This window comes from Schistocerca gregaria, chromosome 8 (assembly GCF_023897955.1).
Source record: "Schistocerca gregaria isolate iqSchGreg1 chromosome 8, iqSchGreg1.2, whole genome shotgun sequence".
NCBI classification, from domain to species: Eukaryota; Metazoa; Arthropoda; class Insecta; order Orthoptera; family Acrididae; genus Schistocerca; species Schistocerca gregaria.
The window spans coordinates 249045319-249059445 of record NC_064927.1 but is presented as its reverse complement, the minus strand read 5'-3'; the positions used below and the strand labels follow the sequence as shown (position 1 = coordinate 249059445).

Genomic DNA, 14127 nt, shown 5'->3' with positions numbered 1-14127 from the left:
TAACAAATAGAAGTTAGTTGAAGCATTTGTTCTGTATGGCCCACAGTATTGTGTATTTAGCCAAACTTTGTGTAGAAATATTTGGGCACAGAAGTGTCTCTGCATCCTCCATGGCCTGAAGCCATTGCTTGAGGTGCCTTGCTCCACAGCTCACAATATTTTCACCCAATTCTGAATACCAACATCTAAAAACTTGCACATGGCAGTAGTACCACCAAGAACCCTGTTCATTTTACACTAGCCTAAAGGTCCCAAAGAGTTGGGCAAGGTGTATGAACAGTACTATACTGTGGCAGAACACTGTGCTTGCAGATGTAGGAGTACCTATGCCACACAATACTTGTGGTCAAGAGTTGCAGTTTTTGACTTCTACATTGTAGATTGTTGAAGAGCTCATTCATATTTGTCTCCCATAAAGTGATCTGTAAAGATTGTTGCCATTTGTGTTCTAACAGTTGGATGGAATGAACATCTGGATCATATCTTGGCAACTACCCTGGTTTGTTCTCTTGATCTTGCAAAGATACAAACAATTATTTAAATTCTAGTAGAAATTTCCATACCACATTTAAATCACCAAGTGGCCCCCTTCCCTCCTAAACCTTGTGTTGTCCATACTTTGTAATTGTCTCGTAATTTACATCTACTTTCTTTCTACTGTATCGTCCTTCTGTATCTTTCCAATGTTTCCCTTCTCACCTTTGTTACACATAGTTTGTAAAGGTATATGTATCAGCATTCTTCAGTTTGTGTATGTTAAAGCTTTTGCTTTCATGTTGCAGGTAATGGAAGTTCAGCTTCACTGAATCCAGCACAGATCACAAAGGCTCAGAAGTATTGCAAGTGGGCAAGTAGTGCCTTGAACTATGACGATGTACCAACAGCCATAGAAAACCTAGAGAAAGCATTAGTTCTGCTTCGAACTGGTGCAGATACGGGTTAATTGCCTAATTGTCAACAAACTAAAAAGAGCAGTTTCTGCAATTTTTTATGCTAATATACTTTTCAAACTAAAATGTTTACAAAATTAAAAGTTCCATTTTACGATGTGTTGTTAACTGATGGAGAAAAGCTCATAGTAAATATGCTTGGTACTTCGCTTCCTGTTGATAATTATTGAAAATGTATGATTTCTTGCGTATGGGTATGCATGTACTAGCATAATTTATGTAAAGTCATCTTTGCGAATATAAAGATATTGATTTTCAGCAAATAAGTGGAATTGTAGATGTTTACAACATATATCGTAATTATTTATTGATGACAAGAATGGAAATTCTTGGATGGAACGATACATAAAATATGAAGAAGGCAACTGCTCACCTACAGCAAACTGATGTGTGGCAGATAGCCATGTAACAGAAAACAGTATGCACTCACCTTTGAGCTCTAGTTGTTCTTCTGGCAGCGAGTGCACACTCACAACCACACAGTTAACAAAACGCACACTATTGTGACCACAGCAACATATGAATGTAATATGGTTCTAGCAGACATAGATTTTTGTTTCGTTTCTCTAACATTTATTTTTCAAGGTAATAAACTTACTGCAATATTTACAGCTCCCCCTTCTTCAATAAATGTTCATCACTACAGTACTAACTTCCTATCTGATGAGCTCATTTCTTTCTAGCTTTGAATTACATATTGAGAGTCTATGACCACATTAATTTTGAAAGCAATATAAGACCATCAATTCCTGTGCATACTATTTTCTGTTATGTGTGTGTGTACGCCACACATCAGTCTGCTAAAGGTAAATGGTTGCCCTTCTCTTATTTTACAGATTATTCATTGATCTATTTTGTAATCAGATGATCCATACATTAAATATTAAAGCTTACCTGAACTTTGTATATACCAAACAGTGGAAGATCCAGGATGGAATGTAACAATATCATGAAGAGGAAAGTTGCTACTCACCATATAGGGGAGTGCTTAGTCATAGATAGGCACAACAAAAAGACTGTCACATATAAGCTTTTGGCCAACAAGGCCTTTGTCAAAAACACTGTGTGTGTGTGTGTGTGTGTGTGTGTGTGTGTGTGTGTTTTTGACAAAGGCTTGTTGGCCGAAAGCTTATTTCTGACAGTGTCTTTGGTGTGCGTATCTGCAACTCGGCATCTCCACTATATGCTTTGTGCATACCAGATACTTACAGCAAGCCTGGCAGGCTTAAAAATGAAAATAGTCCTGGTGCAATTACGTTGGTTTTGCAGATTGTGACTATTGTGCTCTTCTTCTTGAAATGTTGTTGTCTGTTTGTTTACTTATATTTAGTTATTTAGCATGACTTTCATGCATATAATCTGCTTGAAATCTGATGAAGCCATAATCCACTTACATTTAATAGGTTAAGTGTTCAGTTATCATCAAACTTGAGACTACCTGGTCCTAAGTTTCAAGGACTGTTAATTCATGCGGACTGTCAAATATTTAGAATAGTGAATAAGATGATTAACAATGTTAGATTGAAAGGCTGTGCTTGTAATTTTGTAATAAAGATCATGAGAGCTTGATGTTCTGATTAAATGCCTGTATGTATGTAGATGTATACATAATGGTACCATGGGTTCTTTACCGTGTGCACTGTAACTATATAGTCAAGAGGGCAGTGGCTGTTGTTTAAGAGTACAAGAGCACATGAAAACCTTAACTTTTGACACCTTGTAGATTTATTGGTTGTTTTTCTTTGAGTGCTGTTGAATGTAATGTAGATGCAGTAAACTGAAATAGTCACAAAATCTCTCGCGCTATGCTACATTGGACCTCCAGACGCAGTAAAAGTTGGCATCAGGGTCGCAAACACACCTTCAGTTGTGCACGTTTTAAAGATCTTTGCACATGTGCAACTGGTGTGATGTAATTGCCTTCAGTGCCACTCTGTGGTAGCACACTGCAGCAGACTTTTATCTCCATTCGTTTGGCATTAATCCCACTAGATGGTAGCACATTCCTCAGATATGGCACTCTATATATAGTAAAATTAGATCAGACATCATTATATGTTGTAGTTATACTCACAGAGAAGCCTATTTTGTGGGATTCTGAATGAGATACTTTATACAGTATATTAAGTTTTGAGTTTATCAGACAGTAATCAATTACAAGTACTGAGAATCATAGACCACACCAACATCGATGAGAGACTACCATTTATTCATGCCTCTGACATATGTCAGTTTTATCTGTACTGTAGGACCACATTTTAGATGTATATACATATGAACATTTACGAAAAGTTGTCACACTGGCTTCTCTGTTACTTACTTAAATGTGGAGTCAGAGATGGAGTGCTTTTGGCTGTTATGATTCTCAGCACCTCATTTGTATTCTAGTAAAGTGATCTTGTTGGTAAATAGTACTACTTGAATTTAATCATTTCCCCATGCGGCAGTTTGTGTTTGGCAGTGGTTGCCTACTATGCAGGAATTGGCTTCTGTGTGCAGTGTCAACATGAACACCGTTGAATCTGTTTCAAGTGCTAATGAAAACAAAATTACCAGGAAAAAGGTAGCCACAAAGGAACTAGGGCCTCCCAGACCAGATCGATTTGTCTGAGAAAGCTGCAGAATCAAATAAGCATGACTACAAGCGAACATTTAACAAATAAATGTATAATAAGCATAAGTTGTTGTTGTGAGTGCAACATGAGAATGCCTGATTTACAGCTAGAAAGTTAATTCGTTAACTAATGCTTGGAGTAGGTATCTTGTACATTTGTCCGCAAAAATAAAAAAGCATGAAAACCCCAACTTACACAAAAGTGTGAGATGGAAAGTAGTGAAAGCTTAAACACTATTTCGTTCTTACCATAAAGTTTATTTAATTATGTATGAAACAACAAAATTTCACAAAAATAATTCTTTCTTTTTTTCAGACACGTTATGCATATTATTATTATTATTATTATTATTATTATTATTTATTATTTATTATTTATTACTGACAACAGCTGAAGTTGTCTAAATATTTTGGTAAGTGTAACTGTTATACAACCGATGCTGTTAATTTCACACTCTCATATTTGTCTGACTATAAAAACTTGTGTACACCCAGAACTAGCCGCCACTGCGAGAAGGTTATAATCAAAATAAAAGAACAGTTGAGCAAGCGCTACCAGCAGAACTGACGCAAATGTGAAAACAGATTGAAATCTGATCTCTTACGTATACTGAATTTTTAAGGAATTGGTGGTATAGCCAACCGATGGATAATACCATGTCTAACCAAAACAGCACAAAAAGCTGCACTTAGAATTACTGACTGGGGAGAAGGATTAAACTTAGAGTCCACAGCTTGTGGTCTAGTGGCCAGTGGTGCTACGTCTAGATCACAGGGTCCTGGGTTCGATTTCCGGCAAGCTTGGGATTTTCTCTGCCTGGGGACTAGGTGTTTGTGTTGTCCCCATCATTTCATCATCATTCGTGAATGCGGTGAGATTGGACTGTGTAAAGATTGGGACTTCATACTATAAAACAAGCACAATTAGTTCTTTTTGCAGATGGCCCTAATATTTTAATCATGCCAAGCATGCATGTAAAAACAGAAGAAAACACACACATAGTTCTCAAAGGTACCATTGACTGGTTTTCTGCAAATGGTCTCACCCTCAGTTTTAGAAAGACACAATACATCCAGAATGAGATTTTCACTCTGCAGCAGAGTGTGCGCTGATATGAAACTTCCTGGCAGATTAAAACTGTGTGCCGGACCGAGACTCGAACTCGGGACCTTTGCCTTTCACAGGCAAGTGCTCTACCAACTGAGCTACCCAAGCACGACTCATGCCCCGTCCTCACAACTTTGCTTCTGCCAGTACCTCGTCTCCTACCTTCCAAACTTTACAGAAGCTCTCCTGTGAACCTTGCAGAATTAGCACTCCTGAAAGAAAGGATATTGCCGAGACATGGCTTAGCCACAGCCTGGGGATGTTTCCTGAATGAGATTTTCATTGAAAAGGTAGGAGACGAGGTACTGGCAGAAGTAAAGTTGTGAGGACGGGGCGTGAGTCGTGCTTAGGTAGCTCAGTTGGTAGAGCACTTGCCCGCGAAAGGCAAAGGTCCCGAGTTAGAGTCTCGGTCCGGCACACAGTTTTAATCTGCCAGGAAGTTTCACAATACATCCAGTTCTACACATCTAGGGATACTACACCTCTGATAACACATTGTGAGGAAATAATAAACAGGATGTGAAGTTCAAAATTCTGAGGTGTCCATACTGATGAAAAATTAAATTGGAAAAATCATATTTTGAAACTCCTAAAATCACTTAGTTCAACCACATTTGCACTTAGAATCATTGCAAATCTTGGGGAAAGATTTGTGCTATAATATGGAATGTATTCCTAATGGCAATTGCTAAACCAACAAAGCTGTAGAGAGTGAAGATACCGGTGTATAGTAAATTAATGCAGCAGTATGTTAAACTCTTTGACAATTGGTTTCAGCCAAGGAATGGCTTGTCACAATGTTAGTTTGCTGGTGAAGATGATGATACCTCCAAAACCAACAACGGCCAATTGCTGATGGTTTCATAGTGGTTGTGGTTGTACTGATACGAGTGATGAGTGCTTTAAGACATCACAATCGCACCATGGTGAGCACCAGGTCATATGTCTCTACGCACCCATATATTTTGTGTGTGTGGGGGGGGGGGGGAGGGGGAGGGGGAGGGGAGGGGAGGGGAATTGAGATTGTTCTACAATGTTCCCAAGCTTTTAAGAATATTCTCAAGTGTTAACAAATGTTTTCAAATGTCCTAGAATGTAACTTGAAAAAGGGCACAAATTGCATCAATCCCCTCTCTGGCAAAGTTCTCTTGTCCAATGATCTGTACAACATACCAAAGACAGTGTGTCGAGTCTTTAAAAAAGTGGTTAACTCATAGAGAGAGACTATTAAACAAAGAATGGTTGTGTGAGCAAACAATTTTAGCGACAAAAAAATGACATTGGCCCACAAACAAATTGGCAAATGCAGAATATGATACCAGGGGAAGAAAAAAAAAATTTCAGTCCATTAATACAATCGTGAACCAAACCAGAAGTGTAAATTTGCCAACAGAATTCCTAAATTCACTCACTTTTCCCAGTATATGCTTGCAAGGAAGCTTCTAAAAATCATAAAGCAGACATATTAACTGGCAAACAAAGTAAAGTCAGTATTTGTACAACAAATGTCACTCATTTCAACTAACATACCTTTTCACTTTAAAATAGTTAATTTCTGAAATATGGGCACACAGTAGGGCTATCAATAAAGAACAAGGGCCAACATTCCAATGTTGCAGAGTGAATTTTAAATTATACTGTTTTCTGCTAAGACAACAGAACTTAGCATGTTAAAGTGTCAGACATCCACAAAACTTCTTCCTCTTTGCATCCAGAAACAGAACACCAAGTGTAATTATACAGATGACATAATTAATTGCACTTTTTTTCTATTCGGAAAACAAATAGAAAATAAGGCAAAGTGAAGCAACTCATTCTCAGTTAGATAAAAACTATTTGGTACCATCAATAGTGGATGATGATTTAGTATGAAAGCTTGACATAAAAAGGTAAGCTTTGCAGTTTCAATATATTATCAATTTATTATATTTATGTGATAATCTTAGAAAAGATAATATGCAAAGATTTGTGATGACACTAAACATAAACTATGAAAAGGTGGTTCCCCCCCCCCCCCCCCCCCCTCCCTCCACCTTTGTGTAATCACTAGGGCACATATACATGGGTCAAAAATTGTGAAGCGCAGGTGATTCTGTTATTCTTTTTGTAATTACTAATCACTCGCATTCAATAGTACAAATTATCCATGAATGCATGTTAGTTTTTAACCTCTGTGACCCTCAAACCTGATTATGATCCATTCCAGGATTAAAAATTTGCTAATTAAGTTTCTACTTATTTGCCTGTTTCTATTTAACCATGATGTAAAGATGAATACAGTACTTCGTCTTCAATACATTCCAGTTCCCAAATTCCAAGAAATTAGCCATCATGTTGATATCAAAGTGGTTTTCCAGCATAATACACATTGGTTCTTACTTATCACTAAATGATAGTTGGACTAATCTTTGGGTAGTAGAGCAGTGTTGTGCTGCTGCATGTGCACATACTGTCACACACAGACAAATATATTGTATTTTAATAACATTTGTAATGCGTGTCCACTTACTAGAATACATAGTTCAACTGCTTCAAACCAGCAAGACAGCATATTTGAACCTAAACAAATAGAAGATACAAAATGACACATTTTTCTACTGCAGAAAATTACTTGAAAGTTGCCTAAATGCAGTAGCAAAATGTGAACCAGTAAAATAAATACAACGAAAGTGAAAAATGTCACCACGTATTATAAATTTTGTTCTGTGGTTCCCACTATGAGGAAAACCATTCTTAGTGTTGAAATTTTTGCCTACATGTTTGGCAGTTGACTGTTGTCAGACAGAACATTTATGATGATTTTGAAGTGTACTTTTGAGTTGTTCAGTCATGCAGTGGAACCATGGCTAGTGAAAATAGCAGAACACAAACAGCAGCTACTGCTGAACAACATCCTACAGAAACAATGACACGACAACCGATGTTTTTTCCTCTCCCCTCTCATTTGCTTCATTTTTCATGTCTATGGATGATTGTGAGTGTATATTTGACAGATCTGGTAATATTTAGACATCTTTCAGGCTGGAGACCTGGAAAGTCATTAAGCTTGTTTTCTGTCATGGTCACATCCTCATTACTTTTGGTTATTGTGAAAATTCTCTCTCTCTGTGGATTCCATATCTGTCTTTCTAAGAAAACTGTGATGTGTTAAAATCTTGTTTCCAATAAAACTCCTCTAAATAAAACTGCTCACCACATATATTTCCTCCCCTTTCCATGAGAGCTGTTTTATGGATCTTAAAAATGAGTTACAAATTATGAAATTTTATGCAAATTTAGTTGAATACAAATTTAAGTGGCTCCCATGGAAAGTTCAGCCAACATGTACTGTAGTATGGGATCTTAGAAACATAGGTGGGATTGAATTATAGCAACCATTTAAAAGGGCCATGGTTGCCTGCAGTAGATATTCTTTTACCGAATACAAAGAATATGAATACAGTAGTACAGTATGTAGGACTTGCAGACAAGTTACAACATTGAGAATGACGTGATATGCTACTCCATGGTATGTGCGTTCTGAGGAATGTCGGGGCAGAAAACTCCAGAAGCAGTCCTCACACAGAACTTATTGAAGTTGGTCTGTAGCCATGTCCAAGCATGTTAGGGTAGGGATTGGAACTGGGGGGGATCAGTCATCACTGTCCAGTTTTAGTGTATTGATGGATGACAGCAGATTATTGTTATCTACAAAATCATGTCCCAACATCAGTAAATCTCAATCAGTTGTGGTGAAAGGTACCAAACGGTCCTATTGTGATGACCCTGATGACAAAGAGCCTTAAGCACCCAACAGGCCATAAAACATGCCAGAGGCACAGCAGGCCCTGATGAGTGACGTGTCCACTGCAGGTGTTTTTCCTGGTTGTGACAGAGGTGGTGGAGGAGGAGGAGGAGGAGGAGGAGGAGGATTGGCAGTATCACTGGGATCATGCAGCTTGTGGTAGTGCCAGGTTCTGCTATTATTCTTGGTTAATGCATACAGGGTGAACCAGAACTCCATCAACAAACTTGCAGATGTGGTAGTATGGACCAAATCAAGGGGGGAAGTGGGGGGGGAGATATAATGTCTGGTACACATGGGCTCTAACATGCATACCTTAGGAGTTACGAGCACTTAGTAGAAGATGTGTGTTTCACAGAAGCGAAGATGAACAAGTCCGGACAGCTCTGACTGTATGCACTTTAGAGCCCATGTTTACTGGATATTTTAGCGTTGTTTTGACCTATACTACCACCTCTAAAATTACAGAAAGCAAAGAGCTTTCAGCAGTAGGAGAGACATTTATCACAGTTGTGAAGATGAACACATGTTTATAGCTTTTAAGTTATGAATTTTTGAGGCCATGTTTACTAGACTTTTTTTTCTCATTTTCATCCACGATGGAGTTCTTATTCACACTATAAACGGGGCCTTTTGTATGGCATCCATCATGTGATGTGTACTCTTCTGAGTGGATAGTGATTGGAAATGCAAAGAGTAAAAACTGTAAGAACATTCATTATTGATTTTGATGTAATGTTTGGTGTGGGTGTCTTCCAGGATGTGAAAAAGACAATGTAAAGAAAAAAAATAAACATCTTTGTCTTGTTTAGGTCAGGGCAAAAAGACATGGCATCTAGCTAGGTTCTCCATCTGGGTCATACCTCAGTGTCCTTCACACAGAATTATGCCACCAGAGCCCACAATACCCAAAGAATGATGATTTGTTATTGCCTGAAATTTGATCTCAGTATGCATGATAGTTCATAGTACTATGCAATCAATTCTCATAATATCATATCTTTTGTGTTTTCGTCGGTTAATATTTCCAGACATATATCAGCACTTGCAATAATGGTGAGCTGTTAGCAGTAGCAATTGTACTGTTTTTGAAGGATTGGAGAAACCTTGCATTATCATTTGGAGGCAATGGCGTACCTTAAAACAGATGATTTCTTGCTCACTGAATTTGTGTTCTGGATCTGTAGGAAGATATAAGAGCATATGACATGATGTCGGTTTGTACTGTATTTGTAACTACAGATACTAAATAGAGACCACTCAGTACTGCAGGCACTATATAGTTCACCCAGAAGGATATTTTTGTGGCTTAAATATCAATACAAGTGGTATGATCTGTTTTTTAAATATAATCTTGTGGTGTATGAACTTAAGTCGATTAATAAATAAATGTAGCTTTCAGGTGTACTAATTTAAATCCATAAATAATACACTCCCCCCCAGCACAACCACTCAACACTGCACCTAGCAAACCTACATGTCACCATAATGTCCCTGCACGCTTCCACATCCTCCTCCCTGCCCCATGCCTCTTCCTTTCCCCCACCACCTATCCCGTTTCTGAGAAAGAGGAATTTGTTAACATCTAACTTCAGTATAATGTTAGTAAGTCTGTTTTGAAACTATTTGGTGTGAATGTAGCCTTTAGGGAAGGGAAATGTGGATAGTAAATAGCACAGACAATAGGAGAATAGAACCATTTGAAAAATGGTGATGTAGAAGAAAGCCAGAGATTAAATGGATGGATAAAGTAACTAATGTACAGGTTTGAGTGGATGCAGGTTGGAGTAAATGAGCAAAGATGAAGAGACATGCATAGGATGGACAAGTGTGACAGAGTGGTAACAAATGAGTCTTCAGGCTGAAAACCACAACACGAAGCACAATTTTTTCATGGCCAGGTTGAGAATTCAGGCTAGGCTTTATGGAAGGGAAATTCTTGGTATGAAATGGGGGGCAGCAGTAGATGATGAGTTGTTGTTGATTCTTGGCAGGTTTGATATGGACACAGGTACTTACGCAGCTACCCTTGGTTTGTTGGGTTGAGGAGGATCACATGGAGCAAGTAGGGGAGAAGTAGTTGAAGCTCTGAAGGAAAGCAGATAATGTGCTCTCCCCTCATTCCAGATCACAAAGATGTCATAAATGAATCTGAACCAGATGAGGGGTTTGGCTTTCAGGATGGTTAGGAGGGATTCCTCTAGATGGCCTGTGGCAACCACATTCATTAGCTAGAAAGGTTCCTATTCTTACTCATTTTCATTGTCCTGTGTGGGAATGGACAGACAGTTAAATTTACAAAGTGAATAAACAAAACAGAGCAGTCATCATGATCAATGCAAGCACCTCAGATGAATAACATGATAAATTAAAAAGAGCTACTACACAAGTAATTATAAAAGAAGTACACATTCATTCAAAACTGGAAATGAAATAAAAGAGTCAATGAAATTGTGCAACTACTTATGGATTAAACAAAGGAAACAGTGTAAGTTACTTCTTTGTTATGGTAATCCTGCAAGCATCCACTGTTCTTATGAAGGATTTCTCCCTCTTACACCTGACCATTTTGATATGTTTACCCCTTTTTTGTTTATTTTACAAATAAATCTCACTTTTTTAAAGTATAAGTCACTAATGTAAAGTACTTTGAAAAAATGACAATGACGATAGTATTTCCAATGCATTTAGGTAGCAGAATGATAATATAATCCTTGCTTAAAATCGAATGCACCTTTATATAAATATATTGTACCCTGCAATAATAAACCAGTGAGGCACATGACATTAAAACATTTTCTTGTAACTCAAGATATGAGGGGTGTTGAATAAGTAGTGCAGGCAATTTCAGTGGAGAAAATTTGGAATTTGTTGTGGGACATCGTGGAATATTTCCGCATCAGCCTCTATAGTTGTTTATAAAGCTCTGACGGTGGTGGTGCTATGTGTAGTCTTCAAAATGGTGTCTGTAATGGAAGAGCATTCCAAGCAGATCCCTTTCATTGAGATTCTTTTTGCGAAAAACTGAACATTGTAGATATTCATTGGCATGTGCAGGCATGGAGACAAAAGCGTGGTGAGTCATTGGGTGAGGCATCTGTCATCATTGCAACAATGTTGCACACATCTGTCCTATCTCCTGAATGTTGGCTGCCCACACACAGCTGTGACTCCTGCAGTATTGGAACGAGTGGACTTCTTATTCCTTGTAATCAATGGATCATGACCAAACACCTTGCTGCACAACTGGATGTCTCCATTGGTAGTGCTGACATGCTCATACATGAGTTACGGTAGTCAAAGTTGTGTGCCCACTGGATTCCTCACTGCGTAACAGAAGGCCATAAAGAGAAATGAAGGACCATCCATGTGGAAATGTTTGCATCATATTACAAGGTTGAGCATGAAATTTTTTTGTTGAACATCTTCACAAGGGACAAAACAAAACAGCAATCCATGGAGTGGTGCCACATCACATCACCTCTCCTCTGAAGAAAAATTCTGAAGCCACACCCTCAGCAGGTAAAGTCATGACAACAGCCTTATTGACTTTGAAAAGGTTACTCTGTCTGATGTCCTCCGTCGTGGTGCAACGATCAACTCTGAAGTGTATTATGCTACTTCTGCACCACAAAATGCAAACAAATTTCACCTTGCCCATGACAACACAAGTCTGCAAACCAAAGAGGCGCTCACAGAACTTGATTGGACGGTTCTTCCTTGACCACCCAACAGTCCAGATCTCGCACCTTCCAACTTCCACCTGTTTGGCCCAATGATGGATGCTCTCCATGAGAAGCAATATGTGGGTGGTAGGACTGTTATTGATGCAGCAAGACATTGGGTCCAACGTCCACCACCAGAGTGGTACTATGCAGGTGTATAGACTCTCCCAGTAAGGTGGCAGATGTCTGTTGCATCGAGCAGAGATGATGTTAAAATATGGTGACTAATATGATGCACCGTAATCCTAAATAAAACCAACCTGCTCTCAGAAGTTAAAAAAAAAATTAAAAAAGTATTATATTACTTATCGAATGGCCCTCATACATCACCTAACTGGTTTACGGGAGAGATTAATCTTTTGTGCCTTAACAAATAAAAACATCATCCATTGAGTCATTTGACATTGCATATACCAGGTGTATTCTTTGAGCCCTTTATAGGATTTTCAGTAGCAACTGACAACTGTGAACTGGCACTTACTGAACGAAAGTTTACGGTTCATATTGCTTACTGCCCATAGCTGCAAGGCACCGGGCAAGAACCTCATAAAATAACAACTTTATACAAGTACATCAACAACAATAAATATTATTCAGACTCTACATATGAGGGGTAGTCATAAAGTTTTAATTTATCACCTCTAAAAAAATTAAGTTATATAGTTAGTTTTTGTTTGTTTGCACTTACATGCCTGCATTCCTAAAATACACTCCTGGAAATTGTCCCAGGAAGGGGAAACTTTACTGACACATTCCTGGGGTCAGATACGTCAAATGATCACACTGACAGAACCACAGGCACATAGACACGGGCAACAGAGCATGCACAATGTCGGCACTAGTACAGTGTATATCCACCTTTCGCAGCAATGCAGGCTGCTATTCTCCCATGGAGACGATGGTAGAGATGCTGGATGTAGTCCTCTGGAACGGCTTGCCATGCCATTTCCACCTGGCGCCTCAGTTGGACCAGCGTTCGTGCAGGACGTGCAGACCGCGTGAGACGACGCTTCATCCAGTCCCTAACATGCTCAATGGGGGACAGATCCGGAGATCTTGCTGGCCAGGGTAGTTGACTTACACCTTCTAGAGCACGTTGGGTGGCACGGGATACATGCGGACGTGCATTGTCCTGTTGGAACAGGAAGTTCCCTTGCCGGTCTAGGAATGGTAGAACGATGGGTTCGATGACGGTTTGGATGTACCGTGCACTATTCAGTGTCCCCTCGACGATCACCAGAGGTGTACGGCCAGTGTAGGAGATCGCTCCCCACACCATGATGCCGGGTGTTGGCCCTGTGTGCCTCGGTCGTATGCAGTCCTGATTGTGGCGCTCACCTGCACGGCGCCAAACACGCATACGACCATCATTGGCACCAAGGCAGAAGCGACTCTCATCGCTGAAGACGACACGTCTCTATTCGTCCCTCCATTCACGCCTGTCGCGACACCACTGGAGGCGTTCTGCACGATGTTGGGGCGTGAGCGGAAGACGACCTAACGGTGTGCGGGACCGTAGCCCAGCTTCATGGAGACGGTTGCAAATGGTCCTCGCCGATACCCCAGGAGCAACAGTGTCCCTAATTTGCTGGGAAGTGGCGGTGCCATACCCTACGGCACTGCGTAGGATCCTACAGTCTTGGCGTGCATCCGTGCGTCGCTGCGGTCCGGTCCCAGGTCGACGGGCACGTGCACCTTCCGCCGACCACTGCCGACAACATCGATGTACTGTGGAGACCTCACGCCCCACGCGTTGAGCAATTCGGCGGTACGTCCACCCGGCCTCCCGCATGCCCACTATACGCCCTCGCTCAAAGTCCGTCAACTGCACATACGGTTCACGTCCACGCTGTCGCGGCATGCTACCAGTGTTAAAGACTGCGATGGAGCTCCATATGCCACGGCAAACTGGCTGACACTGACGGCGGCGGTGCACAAATGCTGCG

The 14127-nt window shown here is 39.9% G+C and overlaps 1 protein-coding gene across 2 annotated transcripts in view; it reads left to right on the top strand.

Moving 5' to 3' along the window:
- The window catches only part of LOC126284127 (vacuolar protein sorting-associated protein VTA1 homolog), a 48136-nt gene extending 45617 nt beyond the window's left edge, over positions 1–2519 (top strand). For both annotated transcript variants that reach the window (XM_049982833.1, XM_049982835.1), the window contains exon 5: positions 783–2519. In XM_049982833.1, the coding sequence (XP_049838790.1) occupies positions 783–943 (161 nt within the window). In that variant the 3' untranslated portion in view covers positions 944–2519. The remainder of the gene's footprint in view (positions 1–782) is intronic.
- The last annotated feature ends 11608 nt before the right edge of the window (positions 2520–14127 follow it).